The sequence below is a fragment of the Aquarana catesbeiana genome, linkage group LG04 (genome assembly GCF_042186555.1).
Source record: "Aquarana catesbeiana isolate 2022-GZ linkage group LG04, ASM4218655v1, whole genome shotgun sequence".
In the NCBI taxonomy this organism is placed as follows: domain Eukaryota; kingdom Metazoa; phylum Chordata; class Amphibia; order Anura; family Ranidae; genus Aquarana; species Aquarana catesbeiana.
In genome coordinates this window covers 33,824,071-33,849,380 of record NC_133327.1, presented here as the reverse complement: position 1 = coordinate 33,849,380, position 25,310 = coordinate 33,824,071, and the positions used below count along the sequence as shown (strand labels likewise).

The window sequence follows — 25,310 nt, the reverse complement described above, 5'->3', positions numbered from 1 at the left end:
AAGGGCCAGTTTACTGTCCTTCAAACTTTAGGGGGCAGAGTGTGGCCAGTGGGAGAAGAAAATGTCCTGGCATCAGTGGGAGTAAACAATGCCCCGTCATTGGTATTAGGGGCCCATTGTTGGTATGATTTGGAGAAATAGTGGTCTACCATTGGTTTCAGTGGGGGGGGGGGATAGTACCTCATCACTGGTGTTGGTGGGAGGAATAGTGCCCCATCACTAGTGTCAGTGGAAGAAATAGTGCCCCATCTTTGGCATCAGTGGGAGGAATAATGCTCCATCATTGGTTTCAGTGGGAGGTATAGTTTCCCATCGTTGGGAGTCAGTGGGTGGAATAGTACCTAATCATTGTCTCCAGTGGGGGGAATAGTGCTCCATTATTGGTGTCAGTGGAAGAAATAGTGTCCCATTGTTGGAGTCAGTGGGAGCAGTAGTACCTAATCATTGTCTCCAGTGGGAGCAATAGAGCTCCATCATTGGTTTTACTGGGTGGTATAGTGCCCCATTCGTTGGGAGTCAGTGGGAAGAATAGTGGCCCATCATTGGCATCAGTGGGAGGAATAGTGCCCAATCATTGCCATCAGTGGGAAGAATAGTTCTCCATCATTGGTTTCACTGGGTGGAATAGTGCCCCATTATTAGTGTCAGCAGGAGGAATAGTGCTCCATCATTGGCATCAGTGGGAGGAATAGTGTCCCATTGTTGGAGTCAGTGGAAGGAATAGTGTCCCATCACCGGTGTCAGTAGTGCCCTATCATTGGTGTCAGTGGGAGGAATAGTGCCCCATTGTTGGAGTCAGTGGAAGGAATAGTGTCCCATCACCGGTGTCAGTAGTGCCCTATCATTGGTGTCAGTGGGAGGAATAGCGCCCCATCATTTATATCAATGGGAGGATAAGTGCCCCATCGTTGCTACCAATTAATAATTATGTATACATTTCTAAACATACAGTACATACATATATGTTGTAAGGAACAGCTTCAACCAAAGAGCTTTTAAAGTGTAATTAAACTTAAAGTGGACCTCCAGTTATTTTTTCATCTTTCCATCTATTACATCTTCTGCCCTCGTTGTTTTAACTTTGGATATAGTAATTTTTGTTTCTGCCAGTAAATACCTTATACACCCCACTTCCTGTTTCTTGTCTGGAAAAAAAACCTAGGCTTATGACATGCACAGCTGAGAGTTTGCCAGGAAGGGAGGGGGGATGAGTCATAAAAAGGCCAATGAGAGCTGCATGGCTGCAGAGCTGGAGGCGTGCCTCCCTGTGTCTGTGTAAATCAAGGAAGTGAACAGGCAGCAGCTTCAGCTGCCCACAGTCAAAATGGCTGCAGCCAGACTCAATGGAGGGAGATTTCTGCAGCATATTTGGCAAGTACAGAATCACAGTCTATATAAAATAATATGCAAAGTGGTTGGAGGGAAGCTTCAGAATCGCAAATATGTTTTTATTACAAATTATGTGAGCAGACTGCAGTTCCTTTTTAAAAATTAAAAAACGGCTGACAGTTTTTATGACACAACCCAGAAGGAAGACCAGGAGAAGATTGAGTGCCAACAGTGCAGCACTGGGGGGGAAAGGGGGGGTGCTTAGGGTAATTTGCAAGGTAAGTCTGCCTTAATGTGCTAATTTGCTCTGCATACTAGCACATTAGGGCTGAAAGTTCCAGGGCGCCATTTTGTATTTATTTTGTTATTTCATTCTGCTTTAAGGGCTAAGTCTCAATTCAGTGAGAAAAGTAGGCAAGACTGTGACTCCCACCCACTATCTTGAAGCCAGTGACACCCCTCTCAGACATCCTTCCCTTGGACCAGAACCCCTGTGCCCCTCTTCCCTCGACATTCCAAATGTACAGATCTGGAGAAATAATTGAGGTCTATGGAAGGTCTCCAAATCCCACTATTACATTTCCCTGAAGGCAACAAACCTACAAAACCAAAGTTGACTGAAGAAGTCTGAAGGGAATCTGCAGTGATACATATCTTGGCATGTATTCTGGTTATTGGGTGTCAAGGACCGCCTGGCACACCGCCTGGCACCCCCCCTGGGTGCCTCTGCCAAACAGTGCCTCCTGTCCTCCAAACCCTTCCAGCAAACCGATAGCTAATACCTACCCTTTACCCCAAGCATCATACGCAGACAGGATGTTGAGGTTAAAAATCAAAGGAACAACCAAAGGAATAACTGTTTATTGAACAGAAATATAGGTTGTTTTATACACTTCGAAAATAGGGGCAGTCACTGCATGAACAATAAAAACAAATATGGTAAAGATCCCACAATTATTAGGTAACGAGGTAAAGTTGCCACATGGCTCATCACATCCTGTATGTTTAGCAAACAGACAGAAACAATTAACAAAGGGAATTCACACCTAGGAGGCAAACAATGAGAAAGTTACACAATGCTAGAAAGACACTTAAAGTGTTAGTCAAGCTTTGTTTTTTTTTTTAAATAACAAACATGTTATACTTCCCTACTCTGTGTAAGGGTTTTGCACAGAGCGGCCCCGATCCTCCTTTTCTGGGGTTCCTCCGCAGTGCTCCTGGCTCCTCCTCTTCTTGAGTGCCCCGCGGAGAGCCGCTTTCCATGGGAGCACTCGTGCCGGCGTTCTCCCGAGTCCTGCTGCTGCTTCCATTGACACAGACAGCAGGAGTTAGCCCCGCCCCCTGACTTCATGTCACTGGATTTGATTGACAGCAGCCAGAGCCAATGGTATATGTTACAATACTGCTGCACTTAGATTGGCGCTGCTTGTCTGTTTTGTATCCCCCCCCCCAGAGGTTCTTCTACTGTCCAGCGTGCTGCCTTCCCCGTGCCAGTTATACTCCCTGTGGTAATCACCCAGGCTATGGACTGTCCTTAAAAACCCTGCACCTCTATCAAGAGTCATTCCTAACATCATTTTTATTTATTGACTCTCTGCTGCTCATTTGTCAGAACTTTGGACTATATGTTCAGGATCCTGACTTTTTAACCATTCCCTCACCACCCCAGACAACACAGCTTTGCCTGCTCGAAATACCTTAGCGCAACAATCATTGTGTGATTTTTCCACGGCTATCAATCTATCCAATGAGGACCCAAGACAGCGGCTGGAGGTGCTGTGCTCCTCCCTGTCGGTGGAACGATAGAGCTAAGTTAAGGGGGGGTCTGGGGGGCAGCTGCAGCACAAAAGGTTTTTCACCTTCATGCATAGAATGCATGAAGGTGAAAAATCATGAGGCTTTACAACCCCTTTAAAGTGATAAAGTCTCATTATTTTTTTTTATTTTTGTTAAAAAGAGCGAACATGTTATACTTACCTCATCTGTGAAATGGTTTTGCACAGAGCAGCCCGGATCCTCCTCTTCTAAGGTACCTCTTTGGTGCTCCTGGCCCCTCCCTCCTGTTCAGTGCCCCCCACAGCAGCTTGCTATGGGGGCACCCGAGCCAAGCTGCAGCTCCTTGTGTCCATTCAGACACGGAGCCACGACCCGCCCCCCACCCCCTTTCTCTCATTGGCTCACTGACAGATCATTAGACAGCAGCAGGAGCCAATGAGGAGGGGAGTCCTGGACAGCCAAGTCTCTCGTGCAATGTCGCTGGATCTACATGGGCTCAGGTAAGTATTAGGGAGGCTGCTGCACACAGATGTTTTTTTTATCTTAATGCATAGAATGCATTAAGATAAAAAATCTTCTGCCTTTACAACCACTTTAAGCCCTAGTTCACACTATTGCTATGCGGGAACCAGCGCGATTCCAGTGCGGGTTCCGACATCGCATCTCCCTTGCAGCCAGTTCGCACTGCCCATTGCGAACCGCTGTGGGTGTCAAAACAAAGTTAAAGTTAACAACCCCCAGATCGGTTCGCAGATCGCAGTGCGAACTGGTAATTCAGACAGAAATCTGATCGCACACCCAATGCAATCCGATTCCAGTGCAGGAAAAAAAAGGTCCCGCAGCTTTTTCATGCAAATGCAATGCGAGTTCAGCCATACAAAACTGTATGGCTGAATTTGCATCGCATGTGATCAATGCAGAGAGAATCACATGTGATGTCTGTGCTCACAATAGTGTGAACCCAGGTTAACAGTAAACATTTAACACCTTAAGGCCCCTTTCACACCAGTGGACCCGAACGGACCAACCACTGTTCTTTATGGAGCGGAGGATGTCAGCGAACACCTGCCAGCATCCGATGGAAGGGGATACGTTGACCATCCGTCAGGCGGATCAGATCGGATGATAGTCGGATGCAAATGGACAGGCAGCCCGTTTCCATCCAAACACCCCATAGAGAACAGGGGGCTGTGTCCATGTCCACTCTGCTGAGCGGAGTAGATATGGTAATATCGTAAAAAATACTGCGCTATCCCATAAGTGGAAATGATCCCCACATGTGTGTGATGAAAAGACAAATATCTCAACCAAAAATTGAAATGTAAAATGCTGCTGCAACCTTAGATGTGAAACAACCTCCACCTTACTAGCTATACAATTTAAAGGCTGCGCTGCTAGTGCAAATACATGATCATATTAACTGAAAATACCATAATTATGAATGAACACAAGTGAATTGTTTCATAACAAAAAAAAAAAAAAAAAAATGCACATAAATCGCATGCAAAAAAAAAAAAAAGAATCGCATGCAAAAAAAATGAGTGGAACATTCAGTAAACAAAAACGATTAAGTAGAGTCCATTTAGTCATAGATTGAAATGAACTGTAGGTCTTGTGGGTGTAGAAAATGGTTGGATAGAGGGAGAAAGACACCCTTCCTTCAAGTGATATAAAGATTATCTCCGTAGGGAGCGTGATGTTAAAATAGAGAGAAGATCCTCCACCTCAAGTAAGGTAAGCCCCTTACCAGATCCAAAGATCTCCTGTCACAGAGATCATGCACACATGTGGCTGTGTCCCCCAGCCACTGGGTCTCTGTCAGTGCGCAGATCGGAAGCCACCTCTCCAGGAAATCAATCCAAACGTGATTTATCCGCTCACAGACCATGGATAAATAGGAAAGAAATGCTCCATAGCGTAATACAGTTAAAATCTGTCGTCTTCCTGGGGTACGTACCCCAGGAAGACGACAGATTTGTCGAAACGGCGTAGGGAGGAGCGGCGTGCTGACGTCACCACCATACCACGCTGAACCCGGAAGAAACGGGCAGCAGCTGAAGCCGGCCGGCGCTACATGTTTTTATAAGCGATCTTTACTGCACAAATTGTAAGTGCTTTTCTTTTATAAATTAAAGTGGATTTTAACTGTATTACGCTATGGAGCATTTCTTTCCTATTTATCCATGGTCTGTGAGCGGATAAATCACGTTTGGATTGATTTCCTGGAGAGGTGGCTTCCGATCTGCGCACTGACAGAGACCCAGTGGCTGGGGGACACAGCCACATGTGTGCATGATCTCTGTGACAGGAGATCTTTGGATCTGGTAAGGGGCTTACCTTACTTGAGGTGGAGGATCTTCTCTCTATTTTAACATCACGCTCCCTACGGAGATAATCTTTATATCACTTGAAGGAAGGGTGTCTTTCTCCCTCTATCCAACCATTTTCTACACCCACAAGACCTACAGTTCATTTCAATCTATGACTAAATGGACTCTACTTAATCGTTTTTGTTTACTGAATGTTCCACTCATTTTTTTTGCATGCGATTCTTTTTTTTTTTTTGCATGCGATTTATGTGCATTTTTTTTTTTTTTTTTGTTATGAAACAATTCACTTGTGTTCATTCATAATTATAGTATTTTCAGTTAATATGATCATGTATTTGCACTAGCAGCGCAGCCTTTAAATTGTATAGCTAGTACGGAGTAGATATGGACCTGTCATCCACCCGCTTAGCGGGGATGAGCAGAAAGATCCCCCCAGCTGAGCAGGCGGATCTGCTTAATGGATTCCACTCCGACTGATAAGGGCCTAATAAACAGATTACAGCATCAGGTTGCTTTGAGCCGATTATAATCATCTGCATTAAGTCGCTCAGTCTAGGAGGGGGTTGAAGTAGTCAATTCTGGTTTGGGCTGTCTATACCCCAACAAAACACAGAGGCCCCAAATCTGTATCTGGGTCCTCCAGTTATCAGAGTGTGTGTTTCGAGGAGACATAGACTTAAATCCGAAGTGATACTACTTCAAAAGGTCCCCCAGGCACACATCTCCCAAATAACAGAGCCCCCTCAATCGCCAGGGCCCATAGTCAGTAGGCAGGAGGATAGCCTGCAAGTCCCCTCCAAAAGCCCCCGTCCTGGTTGGGTCCTGGGATGTATACTAGTTACTGGGCAATAAATGTGAACTTATCACTCAAAACAAAACAATTTGCATCCCAGGAGACAGGGAATGTCAGCTTCCAGTTGATGCATTTGACTTTTTGATAATCTCACAGGTGTAAAAAATATTACATTTAAAAAAATAATTATTAATATTATATTGTATAATTAAGAAAAAATGCAAATTAAGAACTAACCACACTTCTTTTATTGACACACAAGACACTGATAAGTATTATAAATACAGCTTTGGCTCTGTTCCTGCAGCCTGCACTGACATCTACATTTTGTTGCATCACCCCTCCCCGGCAGCCTGCAGGAACTGAATACAGGAAGTCGTTCATACATGTCAGTACCAAGACTGTGACAGCTGTCACCTCCCGCCTCATTATGGCCGGTCTAATACCGGAACACTTCTGATCCCTGCTATCAGTCAGACATTGGCAATTTACAGCCGGAGAATAAAAGTCTAAATCCTACTAGTAGCCTTTGGACTAAAAAAGGGTCAGTTATTTATTATCAGTTTTGCTTAAAGTGACTGTAAATGCCTTTTGTTTTTTTTTTAAAATAACAAACATGTCATACTTACCTCCACTGTGCAGCTCATTTTGCACAGAGTGGCCCCGAACCTGCTCTTCTGGGGTCTCTCGGCTCCTCCCCACATCTGATAACCCCCTCGGAGAAGTGCTTCGCTGAGGGGTTTACCTTGCGGGCACGCTTCCGAGTCCAGCATTTGCGTCTATAGACAGAGAATGCCGGACTCTGCCCCGCCCCCGCCCCCCGGCATCCCCATAGGATGCATTCAGGTGAAAAAACATGAACCTTTACAACCCCTTTAAGCCCCAATCTGAATATTAGGCCATGAGTATGCAGCCTTATAATAAATGTGTGTTGTCCACTTTTTCTTTTCTTTTTTTACACTCTGACTTCCTTGGCCTTGAGACTAATGGGAGCTCAAATTTTGGCTGATTCCTGCTGAGTCGGCTGACATGTGAGCCATAAGTGGCCCTGTCAGCACCACCCAGCTTGACTAAAGTCAATTTAGGTTAGATTAGCAAACTGGGGGGGGGGGGGGTTGGAGGTTTTTATTTTTTTAAGTTTGACACATTCTCCCTTGCCAATTGCCTGAATTCACACACTGGGATTGATTTACTAAAGGCAAATCTACTGTTTACTTTGCAAGGGAAATTGCACTTTGCAATGGAGGTTTCCCAAGAATTTAGTGAATGAGCTGAAGCTCTGCTGACTTCCACGTCCAAGCAAAAATGTTGTGTTTTTATTTTCCCTGTATATGATTGGGTAACATGCACTTAGCCCTGCAGCAATATTCCATGCAATCTGCAACTTCCCTTGCAAAGTGAGCAGCCCTGCTGTCTCTCAGCTTCTGAGTGTGTGCAGCAATATCAAAACAGAGGTCTGCAGTTGTACTGGAGGCTGGTTGTACTGAAGTCGATCAATAGATTGACTTCAGTACAACCAGTCTGCCCACAGATGGAATGAAATTTGTCAGTTTCCTGCTGAACCAGCCGCATTTCAATCCATCTATGGCCGTCTTAAGGTGGTATTAAAGGTTTGCCTTTAAAAAGAACAAAACATGTTATGCTCTTATCATTTAATTTTTTCGTTATTTTATTGTCATAAAATGGATTTCTGTTGTCTTATTACGTGCAATGCCACTTTTAAACATTGTATTGTATTCTTGGAAGCTTAATAAAAATTGTCAATTAAAAAAAAAAAAAAAGAACAAAAACATACATGTTATACTTACTTGCTCTGTGTAGTGGTTTTGCACAGAGCAACCCCAATCCTCCTCTTCTCAGCTCTTGGCTCCTCCCCATTGACCAGTGCCCCCAATAGCAAGCTGCTTGCTACGGGGGCACTGTTGTGTGCTCGCTCCCGAGCCCCGACTTATGCATCCATAAGACAAATAGAGCCGAGGCCCGGCCCTGCCCCCTCCTCTCTCCTCAATGGCTCACTTGCTGTGATTGACAGCAGTGGCAGCCAATTGCTCCTGCTGCTGTCTCAGCCAATGAGGAAAGGGAGTTCCGGGGTAGCTGAGGCTTCCTTGTACATTGAGGGAGCTGAAGTGAGTATTAGGAGGGGCTAAGGGGGGCTGCTGTATAGAACGCATGAAGGTAAAAAACCTTGTGCCTTTACAACCACTTTAATAGGGCGTACACACGGTCGGACTTTGTTCGGACATTCCGACAACAAAATCCTAGGATTTTTTCCGACGGATGTTGGCTCAAACTTGTCTTGCATACACACGGTCACACAAAGTTGTCGGAAAATCCGATCGTTCTGAACGCGGTGACGTAAAACACGTATGTCGGGACTATAAACGGGGCAGTGGCCAATAGCTTTCATCTCTTTATTTATTCTGAGCATGCGTGGCACTTTGTCCGTCGGATTTGTGTACACACGATCGGAATTTCCGACAACGGATTTTGTTGTCGGAAAATTTTATCTCCTGCTCTCCAACTTTGTGTGTCGGAAAATCCGATGGAAAATGTCCAATGGAGCCCACACACGGTCAGAATTTCCAACAACACGCTCCGATCGGACATTTTCCATCGGAAAATCCGAGCGTGTGTACAGGGCATAAGACCTAAATCACACCTACTGTATGTAGGTAATTTTGATATGTTTTTTTGCCTTTCCAGGGGTTAAATGCTGTACAGGAGCTTTTTTTGGGATCAGGATCACGCTTTTATGGCCTCACAGACTTAAAGCGGAAGTAAACCCATCCATAAAACAGTTTCATTTCTGGCACGTGCCGAAAATGTAACACTCCCATTGGTTGTGCTCTCAACCAAACTGTCAAACCATCCAATGGCTGGTGTCATAACTGATCACATGTGCAGCATTATGGCAGTTGTAGATTAAACAGAGGCAAAGATGGCAGCTTCCTTGACTGAAAACGATAGGGGGGTTTACTTACACTTTAAGTGCCTGAAAAATTGTAACATGCATTTTTGAACACCATACCATTGAAATCAATGGGCTCAAAAGTGCCCCATTCTGCTCCAAAAGAAGCTCATGTAACTTTCTTTTAGCTTCAGGCGCCTGAACGCTCAAATGTAAATGGGCGCAAGCATTGGATTTGGCTTGTTGGGCATTTTGGAGCTTTAAAGGAGTTGTAAAGACAGAAGGTTTTTTAATCTTAAATGCATTCTATGCATTAAGATAAAAAGCCTTCTGTGTGCAGCAGCCCACCCGGCACCCCCTAATTACTTACTTGAGCCCCATCTCTCTCCAGTGATGTCCACAAATGTTTTAGCCGTCCGGGACACTCCTCCTGAATCGCTGAGACACAGCAGTGGCGCCTTTGGCTCCCGCGGCTATCAAACTCAGTTAGCCAATCAGGAGAGAGATGGATGGGGCCGGGTCGCAGCCCCGTGTCTGAATGGACACAGGGAGCTGTGACTCGGCTCGGGTGCCCCCATAGCAAGATGCTTGCTGTGGGGGCACTCGACAGGAGGGGAGGGGCCAGAAGACCCGAAGAGGAACCCGAGAAGAGGAAGATCCGGGCTGCTCTGTGCAAAACTATGTTCGTTATTTAAAAAAAAAAAAAAAAAATAGACTTTACAATCACTTTTAGCTTCGAGCTACAAAACAACGTGTGAATGGAGGCTAAGGGGTTGATTTACTAAAGGCAAATATACAGTGCACTTTGCAAAGTGAATTTGCCCTCTGCAAGTGCAGTTGCGCCAGAGCTTAGTAAATGAGGTAAAGCTTCATTTGGAAAGACCCAATCACATGCAAGGAAAATAAAAACAGCATTTTTGCTTGCACATGATTGGACAATGGAAGTCAGCAGAATGTCTGCTCATTTACTAAGCTCTGGAGCAACTGCACTTCCAGGGTGCACAGTCTATTTGCCTTTAGTAAATCAACCCCTAAGTCTCTAACATGTGCATAGAGTGGCAGACAGCAGTGGAAGATGCATTTTCAGGGGGTTTGTCAGCTTTCATCTGTGAGTAATTATTTGTGCTGTTTGTAATCAATGTGCATACCTGCTTCATGCTGCGCTTTGCTTAGATTTGGAGCGTAAGAAGCAGCACAAGAAGCCAGTCAGTTATGCTGCTGTGCTTATGTGCTAACATGGTGCACACTGATAGGAGGAGAGAGCAGAGGTGAGCTCCTCATTCTACTTCTATCACTAGCTCAGACTATGGGAGGGACAAGACCTGTAAATCTGGCAGCAGATAAAAATGTTGATCACCTGCCCTGCCAGACAGGTCTGTTTATGCATTTCATCTGTTTTTAGCGGTTTCCTTAGAGCTTATCTTTATGTTCTATGTAAATGCAAAATGAGGATTACTTTTGAATCATCAGAACATGATCAATTGAGGAATGCTGCCAATACCCTCTCACTACATACACAAGCCTGACCAATAGATGCCATATCAAATGGTAAAGATTATTGACTACCCCCATCTTGCTCTGGTGTCACAATCAGCAAGCAACTGCTTGTCATTCTTGGGAACACATCCACCTGAGTAGGAGTACTTGTGTTTACGTCACTATTATACCATAGACATTGACAATGGTGTGGATATATACGATTTCCCCACCGCCATTTCAAGTCTTAGCTTTGAGGCCAGTGATAGACAACTTAAAGATGGACCAACATGAGCAAAACTAGATATAGGCCGCTGTTGTTACAATATAGGATGCTTGCGAAATGTAAGAGTTTGGGGTTGATTTACTAAAGGCAAATAGTTTTTGCACTTTGCAGGGGCATTTGCTCCAGGGCTTTAGTAAATGAGAGGAAGCTCTGCTGACTTCCATTATCCAATCATGTGCAAGCAAAAATGTGTTTTTTTTTTTTTCTATTTTCCTTGCATGTGATTGGGTTTCTTTGCAAAACAAAGCTTTACCTCATTTACTAAGCTCTGGAGCAAATTTCCTTGCAAAGTTCCAAGTCTATTGGCCTTTAGTAAAGCAACTCCAATGAGTCCAGCCTTGGATCATATAAAAGAGCCGGCTTATATCTTAGCAGCATGATCTTCATAAAAGACCAGCGTGACAAGAAAACAAATCATAGTGTAGAACTAGAATTTGGGTTAATTTTTTTAATACAATTATTTTTCATGTGCTTCCATTCCAAGTACAAATTAAACAAGGGATAATCTGGTTCCATATAGAAAAAAAAAATAAAAAAATAATTTTCACAGAACACGGTTGGTTCTTATAGTACCTTTTAAAGTCCACATTTTTTTGTTTTGTTTTGTCTTAACTCCCATTCCAAGCTAAAAAAAAGGACGGCACACATTATGCATTTGAATTTCCATTACCTGGAAGCATCTTTGCCATACTGTCTGGAGCTGTTGCAAGGATTGTTTTTTTTTTCTCAAACATGACAGACAGATATAAGCTAGAACAGGGATCTCCAAACTACGGCCCTCCAGCTGTTGTGGAACTACACATCCCATGAGGCATTGTAAAACTATGACATTTACAGACATGACTAGGGATGATGGGAATTGTAGTTCCTGAACAACTGGAAGGCCGTAATTTGGAGACCCCTGAGCTAGAATGACAGACAGAAATGGCACAGGTGGTGATTTTTTGGCAGTTACAAGAGTGAGGGAAAATGTCTGTTTGGTTGTCCTGGATCAGCGCACTTGCTCCTATAAAAAGTGCATCTATAACAATGTGCCGTCTCACCTGCAGCCTGCCGCTGTCTGTCCATGGTCTCCGCAGTCGCCCTGCACACTGATCAGATACTCCGTTACAGCCTGCAATTCCCTCCAAATCCTCAGAACCCGCCGGTATACAATCTCACAGCTCAGAGTTTTGTTTTTCTGGTGTACGTTGATTCTTTTGCTCTAATAAGGAAGTAGTGGTTTCTACATATCGGTTTCCTGTTTCAGACACGTATATATATCTTGCCTGGTGATGTCATGTTCACAAGGACTCTATTCCTCATCAATAGCATACTGAGATATACATCAGCTGCATCTCTAGATATACAAAAGGTTGGGTCTCCAGAATAGGAAACAGGGTCTCCTGAATAGAAGACTTGCAGAACTGTGCGTTCAGAACCACAAATATATGGCTGCTGTGTCTCCAGAATAACAATAATGTGTGGCAGCAGTGAGCAGGGGGGGGGGGGGGCGCAACTAACAGTAACCATAGCAGGTGTGCAGACCCAGGAACACAAACCCACCAATAGAGTCCCTGAGAGATAGAAGAAACTTTGTAAGAGGCCTAACTTTCTAGCATCAAGCGAAAGCTGAAATATCACTTTTGGGTAGAATGGTTCTCTTAAGATCTGCAACCCTTGCAGACATGACTGTCCAGGTCAAAGCTAGGGCTTTCCAACTGCTTGTCTATTTTCAATAACAACCTTAACAGAAAACATGGATTGTAACTCCCTATATACATCGTATGGATTAAGGTTTTTTTGGACACCTGACCATCACTTTTTGGACATCATATTCCCAAACTACGGGCATAAATATGGAGTTGCCCTTTTTGGATATAATAGCTTACACTATTCTAGGAAGGCTTTACCCAAGATTTTGGAGTGTTTCTGTTGGAACTTGCGCCCAATCAACCAAAAGAGTATTTGTGAGGTTGGGTACTGATGTTGGATTGGGTTGAGGTCAGGGCTTTGTGTAAGACAATCGAGTTCCTCCACATCAAACTGGTCAAACCATGGGTTTATGGAGCTGGCTAACACTTGAGGTCAGGTACTGATATTTGATGAGAAGACCTGGTTCACAATTGGCATTAAAATTCATCTCAAAGGTGTTCAATAGGGTTGAGGACATGGCACTGTGTAGAACACTCAAGTTTTTCCACATCAAACTCGTCAAACCATGTATTTTTGAAGCTGGATTTGTGCACCTAAACTCAATAGTTTTGAGGGTATGTCTATGTACAGTATCTCACAAAAGTGAGTACTCCCCTCAGATTTTTGTAAATATTTTATTATATCTTTTCATGTGACAACACTGAAGAAATTACACTTTTCTACAATGTAAAGTATAACAGCTTGTATAACAGTGTAAATTTGCTGTCCCCCCAAAATAACTCAACACACAGCCATTAATGTCAAAACCGTTGGCAACAAAAGTGAGTACACCCCTAAGTGAAAATGTTCAAATTGGGCCCAAAGTGTTAATATTTTGTGTGGCCACCATTATTTTCCAGCACTGCTTTAACCCTCTTGGGCATGGAGTTCACCAGAGCTTCACAGGTTGCCACTAGAGTCCTCTTCCACTCCTCCAGGACGACATCACCGAGCTGGTGGATGTTAAGGACCTTGTGCTCCTCCACATTCCATTTGAGGATGCACCACAGATGCTCAAAAGGGTTTAGGTCTGGAGACATGCTTGACCAGTCCATCACCTTTACCCTCAGCTTCTTTAGCAAGGCAGTGGTTGTCTTGGAGGTGTGTTTGGGGTCGTTATTATGTTGAAATACTGCCCTGTGGCCCAATCCCTAAAGGGAAGGGATCGGGTTCTGCTTCAGTATGTCACAGTACACGTTGGCATTCATGGTTCCCTCAATGAACTGTAGCTCCCCAGTGCTGGCAGCACTTATGCAGCCCCCGACCATGACACTCCCACCACCATGCTGAACTGTAGGCAAGACACACTTGTCTTTGTATTGCTCACCTGGTTGCTACCATACTCGCTTGACACCATCTGAACCAAATAAGTTTATCTTGGTATCATCAGACCACAGGATATGGTTCCAGTAATCCATGTCCTTAGTCTGCTTGTCTTCAGCAAACTGTTTGTGGGCTTTCTTGTGCATCATCTATAGAAGAGGCTTCCTTCTGGGATGACAGCCATGCAGACCAATTTGATGCAGTGTGCCGCATATGGTCTGAGTACTGACAGGCTGACTTAACACACCTTCAACCTCTGCCGCAATGCTGGCAGCACTCATACGTCTAGTTCCCAAAGACAACCTCTGGATATGACGCTGAGCACGTGCACTCAGCTTTTTTGGTCGACCATGGTGAAGCCTGTTCTGAGTGGAACCTGTGCTGTTAAACCACTGTATAGTTTTGGCCACCGTGCTGCAGCTCAGTTTCAGGGTCTTGGCAATCTTTATGCAGAGAAATAATTATTTTTTTCAGATCCTCAGAGTTTTTTTGCAATGAGGTGCCATGTTGAACTTCCAGTGACCAGTATGAGAGAGTGAGAGCGATAACACTAAATTTAAACACACCTGCTCCCCATTCACACATGAAACCTTGTAACACTAACGAGTCACATGGCACCGGAGAGGGAAAATGGCTAATTGGGCCCAATTTGGACATTTTCACTTAAGGGTGTACTCACTTTTGTTGCCAGCAGTTTAGACATTAATGGCTGTGTGTTGAGTTATTTTGAGGGGACAGCAAATTTACACTGTTCTACAAGCTGTACACTCACTACTTTACACTGCAGCAAAGTGTAATTTCTTCACTGCTGTCACATAAAAAGATATAATAAAATATTTTTTAAAATGTGAGAGGTGTACTCACTTTTGTGAGATACTGTATTTTTGTAGGACAATCAAGGTCCTCCACACCAAACTGGTGAAACCATGACTTTATGGAGCTGGCTACCATTTATAAGGTCGGGTACTGGTGTTGGATGAGAAGACTAGGCTCACAATCTGCATTCCAATTCATCCCAAAAAATGTTCAGTATGGTTGAGGTCATGGTACGGTGTAGGACACTCAAGTTCTTCCACATCAAACCAGGTCTTTTTGAAGCTAGCTTTGTGCACCTGAACTCAATAGTTTTGAAGGCTGTCCACGTATTTTTGGTTTAGTATATACATACAAATATTGGTTTACATTAATGTTAGAGATCAAATTGCGGAGACCAAGAAAACCATGCCGGCGGGGATCAGATTTTAACATACACTAATGACTGCAGCAATTATGTAAACAAAGTGAAAGACTTGTACGATGCAGAACAGTGCTGGCAATAAAGTCAATATGACAGAGTTGCAATTATAATATTAGCCTAAGCAACATTACTGGCTCCACTACTACCACAGTTCATTTAATAAAGGAGGCGTTCCAAGTCAATTGTGACAAATAGCAAAAGAAGTCTTCATTCCACAACCCCACAGGAACCTGGAGCTCCATTCAAATTGACTACAGAATCTCCTGAGGGGATAGATAAACTGATAAGTACCTCACTACAGGGTCCACAGAGGAAACAGAAGTGCCACACCATTGGTTTAGAGTCCAAAAGTATATTTTATTTTCTAATAAAATGTTTGCAGACACATTTTGGAGTCTTAAGCTACCTCCATTAATCAGGGCTTGAAAAGCTGACTGCGGCAAGATATTGGACTCAAAAGGGTTAAAAATAGTAGTAGAAAGCGTGATTCTACAGCTGGTTGTTGCAGGCATTGTCTTTCCTTTCTATTTACAAATTGAACATATCTTTAGGATCTATAGTCTCCTACCAATACCTTCAAAAAAAAAAAAAAAAAAAGGTACCTTGTTGCTGTCATTATCTCTCATCTCTGCTTTTTATAACAAGATGCAGCCTGGCAAGTAAATCTGAAATAGATTTTAGGTGGAGTAACCCTTTACTCCATACCCACAAAGAGGCACTTGTTAGGTCTTCCATCTACAAAGGGTCTGATGACACCTAGCCGGGAGTGAAGTGGATCACAATGCAAATGGTCCCGTTCCTCTTCTCAGTTCCACTTGGTATACTTGGTAAGAGCAATATGTGCAAAAAGCTGATGTCATGGTAATGAAGCTCTGACCTCTTCCTGGTAAGTTTTATCCAATTTATGCAGAAGTGTTACAGTATATGCTAAAAGATGTACAACCACAACAGCCATCTGGGGCAAGCAAATGAACTGGTATTACCGCTGATAAAAGGCAGGGATGCCAGCTCATAGGTGGCATAATTCTAAGGACTCTTGCACACAGGCACTTGAGCTTGTGCAATGTAAATTCCAGTGTATTTACCCTGCGTGGAAAGCCCTGGTGCTGTGTACAGTCACCCTACAGATTCTGCAGCTACCTTGTGTTCGCTTAGGTAGCAGAAACTATAATCAAAAACTTAGTGACTGCTGCAAAGGCCTACAGGGCAGCCAAGGTGCTGTTTTATACCAGTCTGTAATGGGAGAGATTTTTACCTTTCCTCTTCCAGCAACTCCCTCTCCTGTCTTTGTTGCTGCTGCTGCTGGAGGTGCTGTGCTCTGAGCCCTGCGAATCCGACTGAGCCTCGCTGCTGTCCTCAGAGCAGTCCGACAATTCTTTTACAACATCTGCCACATCTTTCTGTAAGAAGAGAAGAAAGCATTAGATGAACACACATCTTCACATACCAAGTTTACAAAGCTCACAATGAAAGCTGGCAAGGCTCTGGAGCTTGTTTCTTGGCCTAGATTTGGTGCAGATAATACTCCATTAGTTGAGAAGCCATTCTCAACCAGGGTTCTGTGGAATCTTAGGGGGTTCTTCCAGAATTGGCTAGGGGTTCCTTGAGCTGTAGCTAATTGACTTCCCATTTGATTGTGCCTGAATAGTTCCAGGGCCAACGCCACATGGCACAGTCAGTGGCAGGACAGTTATGATCTTTTTAGCTAGCTGTAAAGGTGGCATATTGACCATCAATGTATGGAGGCCATCAATGTAGGAGGCATTTTTCCCACTGTCCTCCAATGAATGTGTTTTAGCAAGGTTTCCTCTGCTAAAAAGGTTGGGAAATGCTGCCCCAGATGTTTATTAGCAGAGCTGAAACCAGAATAAAACCGAACTGTAGAACTGACATTCTGCAGGTTGCTCCATTCAATGCTATTTCCATTGGTGGTATACTTTTTAACACAATCTAGATCAGTATTAAAGTGGTTGTAAACCCTTTACAAACACTTTAACCTACAGGTAAGCCTAGATTAAGGCTTATCTGTAGGTGCTGGAAATGTCTCCCAGACCTGCACGGTCTAGGAGATATTTGCAAATCGCCGTAGGGCAATTTCTTCTGCGCATGCGCCGGAGTTAGAAAGGGCACGCCGTGCCCTTTCTAACTCGGGTCATGCCGTTAAAGGCGGCTCCCGCGCGCATGCGCTGGAGTGACATCACGCGACCCAGGCCAGTCACAGGGCTGGAGTTCGCGGCCCCGAAAGGAGAAGGGATGAAGAATGGACGCTCGCTACTAGCGAGGAAGACGGGGACATTGCGGGCTTCTCCTGCAGGTAAGTGTCACATAATGGGCTACTATGCGATGCATAGTAGTCCATTATGCTTTACCTTTGCAGGGAAACAAAGAGGAAGTAACACCCATCAGGGTTTACTTCCTCTTTAAGCTACACTTCAAACCAATGTTTTCTCCTAGTTGAAAAGCATTGGTCCTAGGACATTTAAAAATTAGAGTAACTCCACTTTTGTTGAGAAAAAAAAACATTCCCCTCTGGTTGATGTACATTGCAAGGATTTTAACAAACTTTGTTGCAGATTCCTACCTTTTTGTTATTCGGAAGAAATAGTTGTTTGTTTGTCTGTGTCCATGTGCAGAGTTAATCTGTATGGGAGTAGTTTTATAATTATCAATAAGCTGCTGCACCTACAGGGCTCTATTGAGGAAAATGGCAGGGTCTGCATCCCTTTAGCCAAGATTTCACTTTGGGAGTATATCACCAAAAGTGACATTTTTGTTACGGGGGATGCCAAAAATCTGACTTTTACCTTAGTGCAGACTTCTGGGAAAACCAGTAAGCCAATTCACACAAGCAGGAAATTACATTTCTGGGGGGCGTTCTGTATACCATATGCGTACAGAATGCCGCCAGGTAGCCATATTGTATTTTACAGAAAATTACAGCACTGCAGATTGAAAAGCTGATTTTTTTTTTTTCCCACGAAAGTGGAGTTACCCTTTAAAAGACCAGTATTGACTAGGCCAGAACTCTTGTAGTTAAAGTGAAATTACATAGACACAGTACAGAACACGGCATTGTATGTGAGAAATGGGAAACGGGTCAGCTAGTGGGAGACCATAGGCAATACTGGTGGCTAGTCCTTTGCCCTCTGCCTGTCTTTTTTGGGCATAGCTACCAAAGTTCAGATTTTCTTTAAAGTGGTTGTAAACCCTCACATTTACCCAGTGAAGTGACTGGCCTCAGGTGATACACAGAGATTAAACAAATCCTCCTACATAAGTTGTACCTGTGGATCAGACCTTGGTGATCTGGGCACACCCTGCACAGACTACAGAGGAGAGCTCAGTATAATCTGAGACCTGAGTGGAGGGAATGGACACCCCCCCCTCCCCTTTGCACTCACTGATAGGGAAACATGGACAGCTGAGGCTGTCAATTGCCTGCTGCGTGATGGAGGAAGGGGTGGGGTCATCTCCCAAGACTGTCTGGTATCGACATAACCTCTTAGAAGTGACCCTAAGGCTAGGTTCATACTTATGTGATTTGAGTTTTTAGCTTGATTTCAAGGATCACATCCAATGCAACTTGATGCGGGTTCAGCTGCGATTCCAATGCGTCTTGCATATGATTTTGATGCAGCTGCAATGTGGATTTATTTTCCCTCTCTCTCGCATGCAGATTCTGTTAAGCGATATGGAGCTGAAAATCGCATTACACCACACACACACACACACACACACACAGAGGACCCTTTTTTTAAATGACATCACGTTCGGACTCCATATAAGTGAACGTCTTCCACAGAACATCATTATTTCACTTGTCATGCACTTCCATGCGTTCTGGAATGCATCTGAAATCGCATCAGTGTGAACTAGGGCTAAGGGATAAACATTCAGGTGACTCCTTCGCTGTCAGAATACAATGACACAGTGTTTCCGCATCCACCTGGAATGTGTGGATGGGGGAAATCGGTTCAGTTTTTTTCATACAGCCTGCCAGCTGAACAAAGAAACTGAGCAAAGTATGGCCAGCTTTACTTTCTGTGCTGGCCCAGCTCTTTCCTACATAACCTTTAATGCCGGGAACAGGGGTAGAGGGGATACTATAGAGTAATGATAGAGAACCTATGCAGAGAGACCCCTCTCTGTGGGCACGCGAGCAGTCCGGTGATCGCAAGGTAGAGGGAGATCCATAGATCCATGGAGAGTTCAGATTTGTGGCGGTGGGAGAGCGGCAGCAGTGAGATTGAGGAGCGGGTATCTATCTGCACATGGCGAGTGAGTGGGTGGCCCCGCAGCCTCCGCGGGGAAGGTGACCAGATAGACCTAAGAGCCCGGGAGGGAGAAAAGAATTTCACCTCCTCCTTCACCACCGTAGAGGCGAGCAGCAGGTGCATCATCCCCAGCGCCGTTCAGAGCCTGGACTCTTCAAATCTCCGCTACGCTAAAACATCAACAGTGAGGCCTAGAGAACAGGCCGACTGGGGACCCAGAAGATGAGGAAGGGCAGGCAGTGCAGGCTGCGAGGGAGCTGCTAGAAGGAACAGAGCAGAGAGCTCAGGGAGACTGGCATGGACGGTACTGGGCATGATCATACACAGACCTACCTGCAGACAGAGACTGGTACGGGGGGCAGAGCAGGGACTGTAGATAGGGACAGAGCTAGGGGTCTCTCTCATCTCCCCCCCCCCCCCCTCACTCTCTTCTCTCTCTCAGTCCCCCGTTTCTCTTTCTCTCAACCCCCCTCTCTCTCTGACCTGTGACACGCAGCTCTGTACACCTGTTGCAGTTTGGGCACTCAAGCTCAAAAAGGTTCGCCATCACTGCTATAGAGCATTCTTCATCAACCACGGTTCTGTGGATTCCTAGAGCTCCTCCTGAGGTTGCTAGGAGCACAAAGGATAGCAAATTGACCAACAACCTACACTGTCCGCTAATGCAAGGGGGTCATTTTTGCACTGATCACCAATGAATGGGGTTACATCTACACTAAACACTAATATTTGGGTACAGCACAACTTGCACTATCTGCATTTTATTATTCCTTTACAGATTTTACTGAAAATATATTTTTCATTTACATAAAAAGATAATAAAAAATGCACTGCCCTGGATGTCAAATACTCTAGATAAGACACATTTTTTTATTCCCTTATTTAAAACGATCTAAAAATTATATTGTGAGCTGTAGGTATAACCATTTTTAACAGGGGTTCACCGAGATCTAAAAATGATCTCAAGGTAGAGTTGTCACCTCATCCCTTTAAACCAACACATATTGATTACACAGGTTCTGAGGCTAATTTATTGCAGACAAGGCATTAAGTGAGTTGAATTAATCAGCCACAGAACCTGTGTAATTAATATGTGTTAGGATTGCCACCTCATCCCTTTAAACCCAATCTCAAAGGTTCCTCTAGGTCAGGGATATGCAATTAGCTGACCTCCAGCTGTTGCAGAACAACAAATCCCATGAGGCATAGCAAGACTCTGACAGCCACAAGCATGACACCCAGAGGCAGAGGCATGATGGGACTTGTAGTTTTGCAACAGCTGGAGGTCCGCTAATTGCAGATCCCTGCTCTAGGGTAAAACAAGTAGATAAAGGCTGCTATACAGAATAACTCAGAGTCTGCTGGGACTGCTGACATTGCACTCAAGATGGCATCAGCCAACAGTAAGGATGAGCTCCGGTGTGTTCGCAACTGCACGTGCAGAGCCCGCTAGGAAGTTGGCACTGCACAGCGCTAATCAAAGGCAGTGAGACATTTCCTGATCTCTGCAGCTGCGGATCGGGAAAATCTCTCACTGCCTGTGATTAGTGCTGTGCAGTGCTGACTTCCTGGCGGGCTCTGCACGTGCAGTTGCGAACATGCCTGAGCCCATCCTTACTGCTGGGCGCTGCCATCTTGAGTGCAATGTCAGCAGTCCCAGCAGACTCTGAGTGATTCTGTATAGCAGCCTTTATCTACCTTTTTTACCCTAGAGCAGGGATCTGCAATTAGGGGACCTCCAGCTGTTGCAGAACTACAATTCCCATGAGGCATAACAAGACTCTGACAGCCACAAGCATGACACACAGAGGCAGAGGCATGATGGGACTTGTAATTTTGCAACAGCTGGAGGTCCACTAATTGCATATCCCTGCCCTAGAGGAACCCCTGAGATAGGGTTGCCACCTCATCCCTTTAAACCCAAACACATATTCCTTACCCAGCAGCAGTCTCAGGGATTATAGATGGCTACACAAAGGGGGCTTTTACAGGTAAACAACATACAAACAATATGGTAAATATAGATATAATTTTATGGGAAGGTTTTCATTGAAATTAATGGTCTGGCAAATGTATCTCGTTTTTGTCCTTCATGAACAGGTCTGCAAAATTCTAATAATTTAATGGTGAATATTCAGATACTTGCATAAGCCTGGTCGTAACCAGTTCTCTTTAAACTGCTGACAGTTTCATACAACAGCCCACAGTACAATACTATATATAGCAGAGAGAAAGCAGATGGCAGTACAGGAGAGCAGAATACACATATTCATATTAGACAGCAGTGTGTGGTCTCTCTTACGTGATTGCAGCGTCAAGAGATGGTATATGGGCTCAGGAATCAGTACGGGGCTCAGGAATCAGGAAAAAGGGTGTGTACCTGAGAGCTCACCTGTCTCTTCCTGGTCACGGCACGCCTGTGTCATGTGAGAGTAAACAGCTTATACCTGGCCTGCCCTGTTCCAGGAAGTAATCATGTTCCCAGCTCAGCCGTCTTATAGGAAAATGCTGACATAAGGTTGAAATAAGCAGGCTGTCTGCCTATAGATAACCTGCAATGTTTCTGGAATCTGAGTGAATGATTTACCATCCTGTTTGAAGTTACTGTTTACAAGGTCAATCCGCCCAACACTGATATTGGAACTGTTATGGAATGGTGAAGGGTTAAACCACATGACAGGTTCTTAGGTGTCTTGAGGACCAGATCTTGTTTGAGATCTCTGGTGTGCACTTTTGCCTCAACTGTTTACAAGTGGGGGCCCAGTCTCCCTCCAGAATTTGTTTTACATTGTAGAAAGTAGGGATGCACCGATACTGAGTATTTTCATGAGTACTCGTAAAAATGCTCCCAATACCCGAAAACCGATACTTTGCAGTTCGATTTGCGTCCATACAAAACTAATTGGTGCAAATCGCACTGTAAAGAATTGCATGCGATTTGAACAGGAATGCGGTACGAACCTAGGTTTGTCATAGTGATTTTGAGCATGAGTTCACACAGGAGCGGTGTGGGAAAACTCCTGCATGACGGGTACCTAGGGTTGCCACCTCATACCTTTAAACCCGAACACATATTAATTACACAGATTCTGAGGCTGATTAAGGTGGTAATTGAACTCACTTGGTGCCTTATTTGCATTAAATTAGCTTTAGAACCTGTGTAATTCATATGTGTTCGGGTTTTAAAGGGATGAGGTGGCAACTCTATGTGTTCTACCCGCTCCCAATCCAACTGTGGATATCTGCGGCTTGGGCTCCTTCTGCTTCTCCCATGGCTTGGTTTTCCCACATATTCAGCGGCTCTCTCCCCCCTAGCCTGAGAGTACAAACTACAGGGATTCTAATTGGTCAGCACCCTCACACGGACAGCACTGACCCATCAGAAGCCATCTAACCCGTACTGCCGGCTTTTGTGTTTAAATTCTTTTTATTGAATTTAGCAAAAAGTTACAAACCACAATACATCAATATTACAAAAAAACATTTAAGTCTCAAACACAGCTTGATATAAATACAATAACAAACATATTTAAAAAGGTGTATCTCCTAGACAGCCTTATCATAATATCCATATACAGTTAGATCCATATATATTTGGACACAGGCATAATTTTCATACTTTTGGCTCTGTATGCCACCAGAATAAAATTAAAACAAAACACTCCAAATGAATTTGAAGTGCAGACTTTCAGCTTTAATTCAAGGGGTTGAACGTAAAAAGTACAATTTTTAGGAACTGCAACCATTTTTATACACAGCCCCCCTATTTTCAGGAGCTGAAATGTAACTGGACAAAATGAATATAATCATAAATAAAATGTTTATTTTTAATATTTTGTTGAGAATCCTTTACTGGCAATGACTTCTGAAGTCTGGAACCCTTGGACATTACCAAAGACTGGGTTTCCTCCTTTCTGATGCTTTGCCAGGCTCTAAACTGCAGCTGTCTTCAGTTGTTCTTTGTGGGTCTTTCTGCCTTTAGTTTTGCCTTCAGCAAGTGAAATGCATGCTCAATTGGGTTGAGATCAGGTGATTGACTGGGCCATTGCAGAATATTCCAACTTCTTTTCCTTCAAAAGCTTCTGGGTTGCTTTTGCAGTGTGTTTTGGATCATTGTCCATCTGTGCTGTGAAGCGCCAACCAATCAACTTTGCTGCATTTGGCAGAATCTGGGTTGACAGTATATCTCTAAACACTACAGAATTCACCCGGCTGCTTCTGTCACATCATCAATAAACACCAATGACCCGGTGCCACTGGAAGCCATGCATGCCCATGCCATCACACTGCCTCACCATGTTTTACAGATTAAATTGTGTGCTTTGGATCATGAGCTGTTCCAAGCCTTCTCCACACTTTTTTCTTCCCATCAATTTAGTACAGATTATGCAGAACCTTCCTTTGGGGTAATAAACCCCCACGGATGAGCTGGGCGAAATTGGTACTTCCCAAAGCATGCGGAGGTATTGGTCTCCCTGACCTTCAACGTTACTACCGGGCGGTCCATTTAGCGCGGATCGTTGACTGGAGACTACACAGTTGATGTAAAGACTGGGTCTCTTTAGAATACCTGGTGGCGCATTCAGATTTATGTCATGCTCCCTGGCTCTCTAGAAGACACATCTCTCCGCAAGCTTCATCACATCCCCTAGGAGCTACCCTACATGAATTTGACAGGGCATGTACTGTACATGCAGTCTCAGCTAAATTCTGCCCCATCACTCCAGTGAGAGGTAACCCAGACTTTCCCCCAGGACTCTCAGGTGCCTTCTTGAGAGCCGAGTGGCCCCACACGAAAATGCTATCTATACACTTGTTACAAAGAGGCCGCTTCCTACGCCAAACTGATCTAGCTAAACTCTCTACCACGGGGACATTCCCGTTCTGGCCCTACATCCAGCTTAAACACTTCCTAGAGGACCCGTCCCGCAAACAAGGTTTTACAAAGCTCCCCACTACCTTGGAGTCGCTCTGCATTCGCTCGACCCCCCAATTCCATGTCACCTCCACGCTATATCCGTCGTTATTCGAAGAATCTCACACACTCTTGCACTCGGAACGTTCCTATTGGGAATCTGCCCTGGGGTTTGAGATAGACGGGGAGAGCTGGGACCGCATTCATCTATACATTCACAAAGGGTCCCTGAACGTTTCTGTTCAAGAGAATGGATATAAACTAAAAACCCGCTGGTACAGAACGCCAGACCTGATATATAAATTCTCCCCCTCTGTCTCTGATCGCTGTTGGCGGTGTGGTTCAGAACTAGCCACATTCCTTCATATCTGGTGGGACTGCCCGGCGATCCAACCATTCTGGTGCAAAGTGCACGAACTGTCCAAACAAGTGAAATTGCTTCCGCTGGACTTTAGTCCTGCGCAGTACCTCTTACATTTCGCTAAACTTTCTAAGAAACAATATTAGAAGTCGGTTGCCATGCATATGATCAATGCTGCAAGGATGTGTATTCCGATCCACTGGCGGTCCACATTCCCGCCTTCCATCCCCGAATGGCTTAACAGAGTGAATCGTATTGCTGAGATGGAGGAGCTGATCTATACTACCTTGGATAATATTTCCAAATACACAGACACCTGGGAAGCATGGATAACCTTAAAAAAAAAACAATCGTATCAAGATCTTAGAAACGCCTCAAACTAACTCCCAAATGGGGCCACTCCACCCCTGGGCCTGAAGCCAAATTCAAACTCTAGCCCAGTCAAAATACTCGGAGGGTACTGAACACTAGAAGCTGGAGAGGGTAGTTGGTGCCAAATTTACCCCCTCTCCTCAGCAGCATTCCCCCCCCCCCCGTTCTTCACCGCAGTACCTCCCCCTGCTCGTTCCCCCCCTTCCCCTCCTCCCTCCACCCCCCCCCAATTTTTTTTCCTCTCTCTTTCTCTTCC

The 25,310-nt window shown here is 44.5% G+C and overlaps 1 protein-coding gene across 2 annotated transcripts in view; it reads right to left on the bottom strand.

Annotated features, from left to right (window-relative positions):
- Positions 1-25,310, bottom strand: part of ASXL2 (ASXL transcriptional regulator 2) — a 151,162-nt gene that overhangs the window by 79,513 nt on the left and 46,339 nt on the right. The window contains exon 4 of one of the 2 annotated variants that reach the window (XM_073624982.1): positions 16,388-16,532. In XM_073624982.1, coding sequence (XP_073481083.1) covers positions 16,388-16,532 — 145 coding nt within the window. Of the gene's footprint in view, positions 1-11,941; positions 12,239-16,387; positions 16,533-25,310 lie in introns of those variants that run through there. The other variant, XM_073624985.1, reaches the window with a different exon arrangement.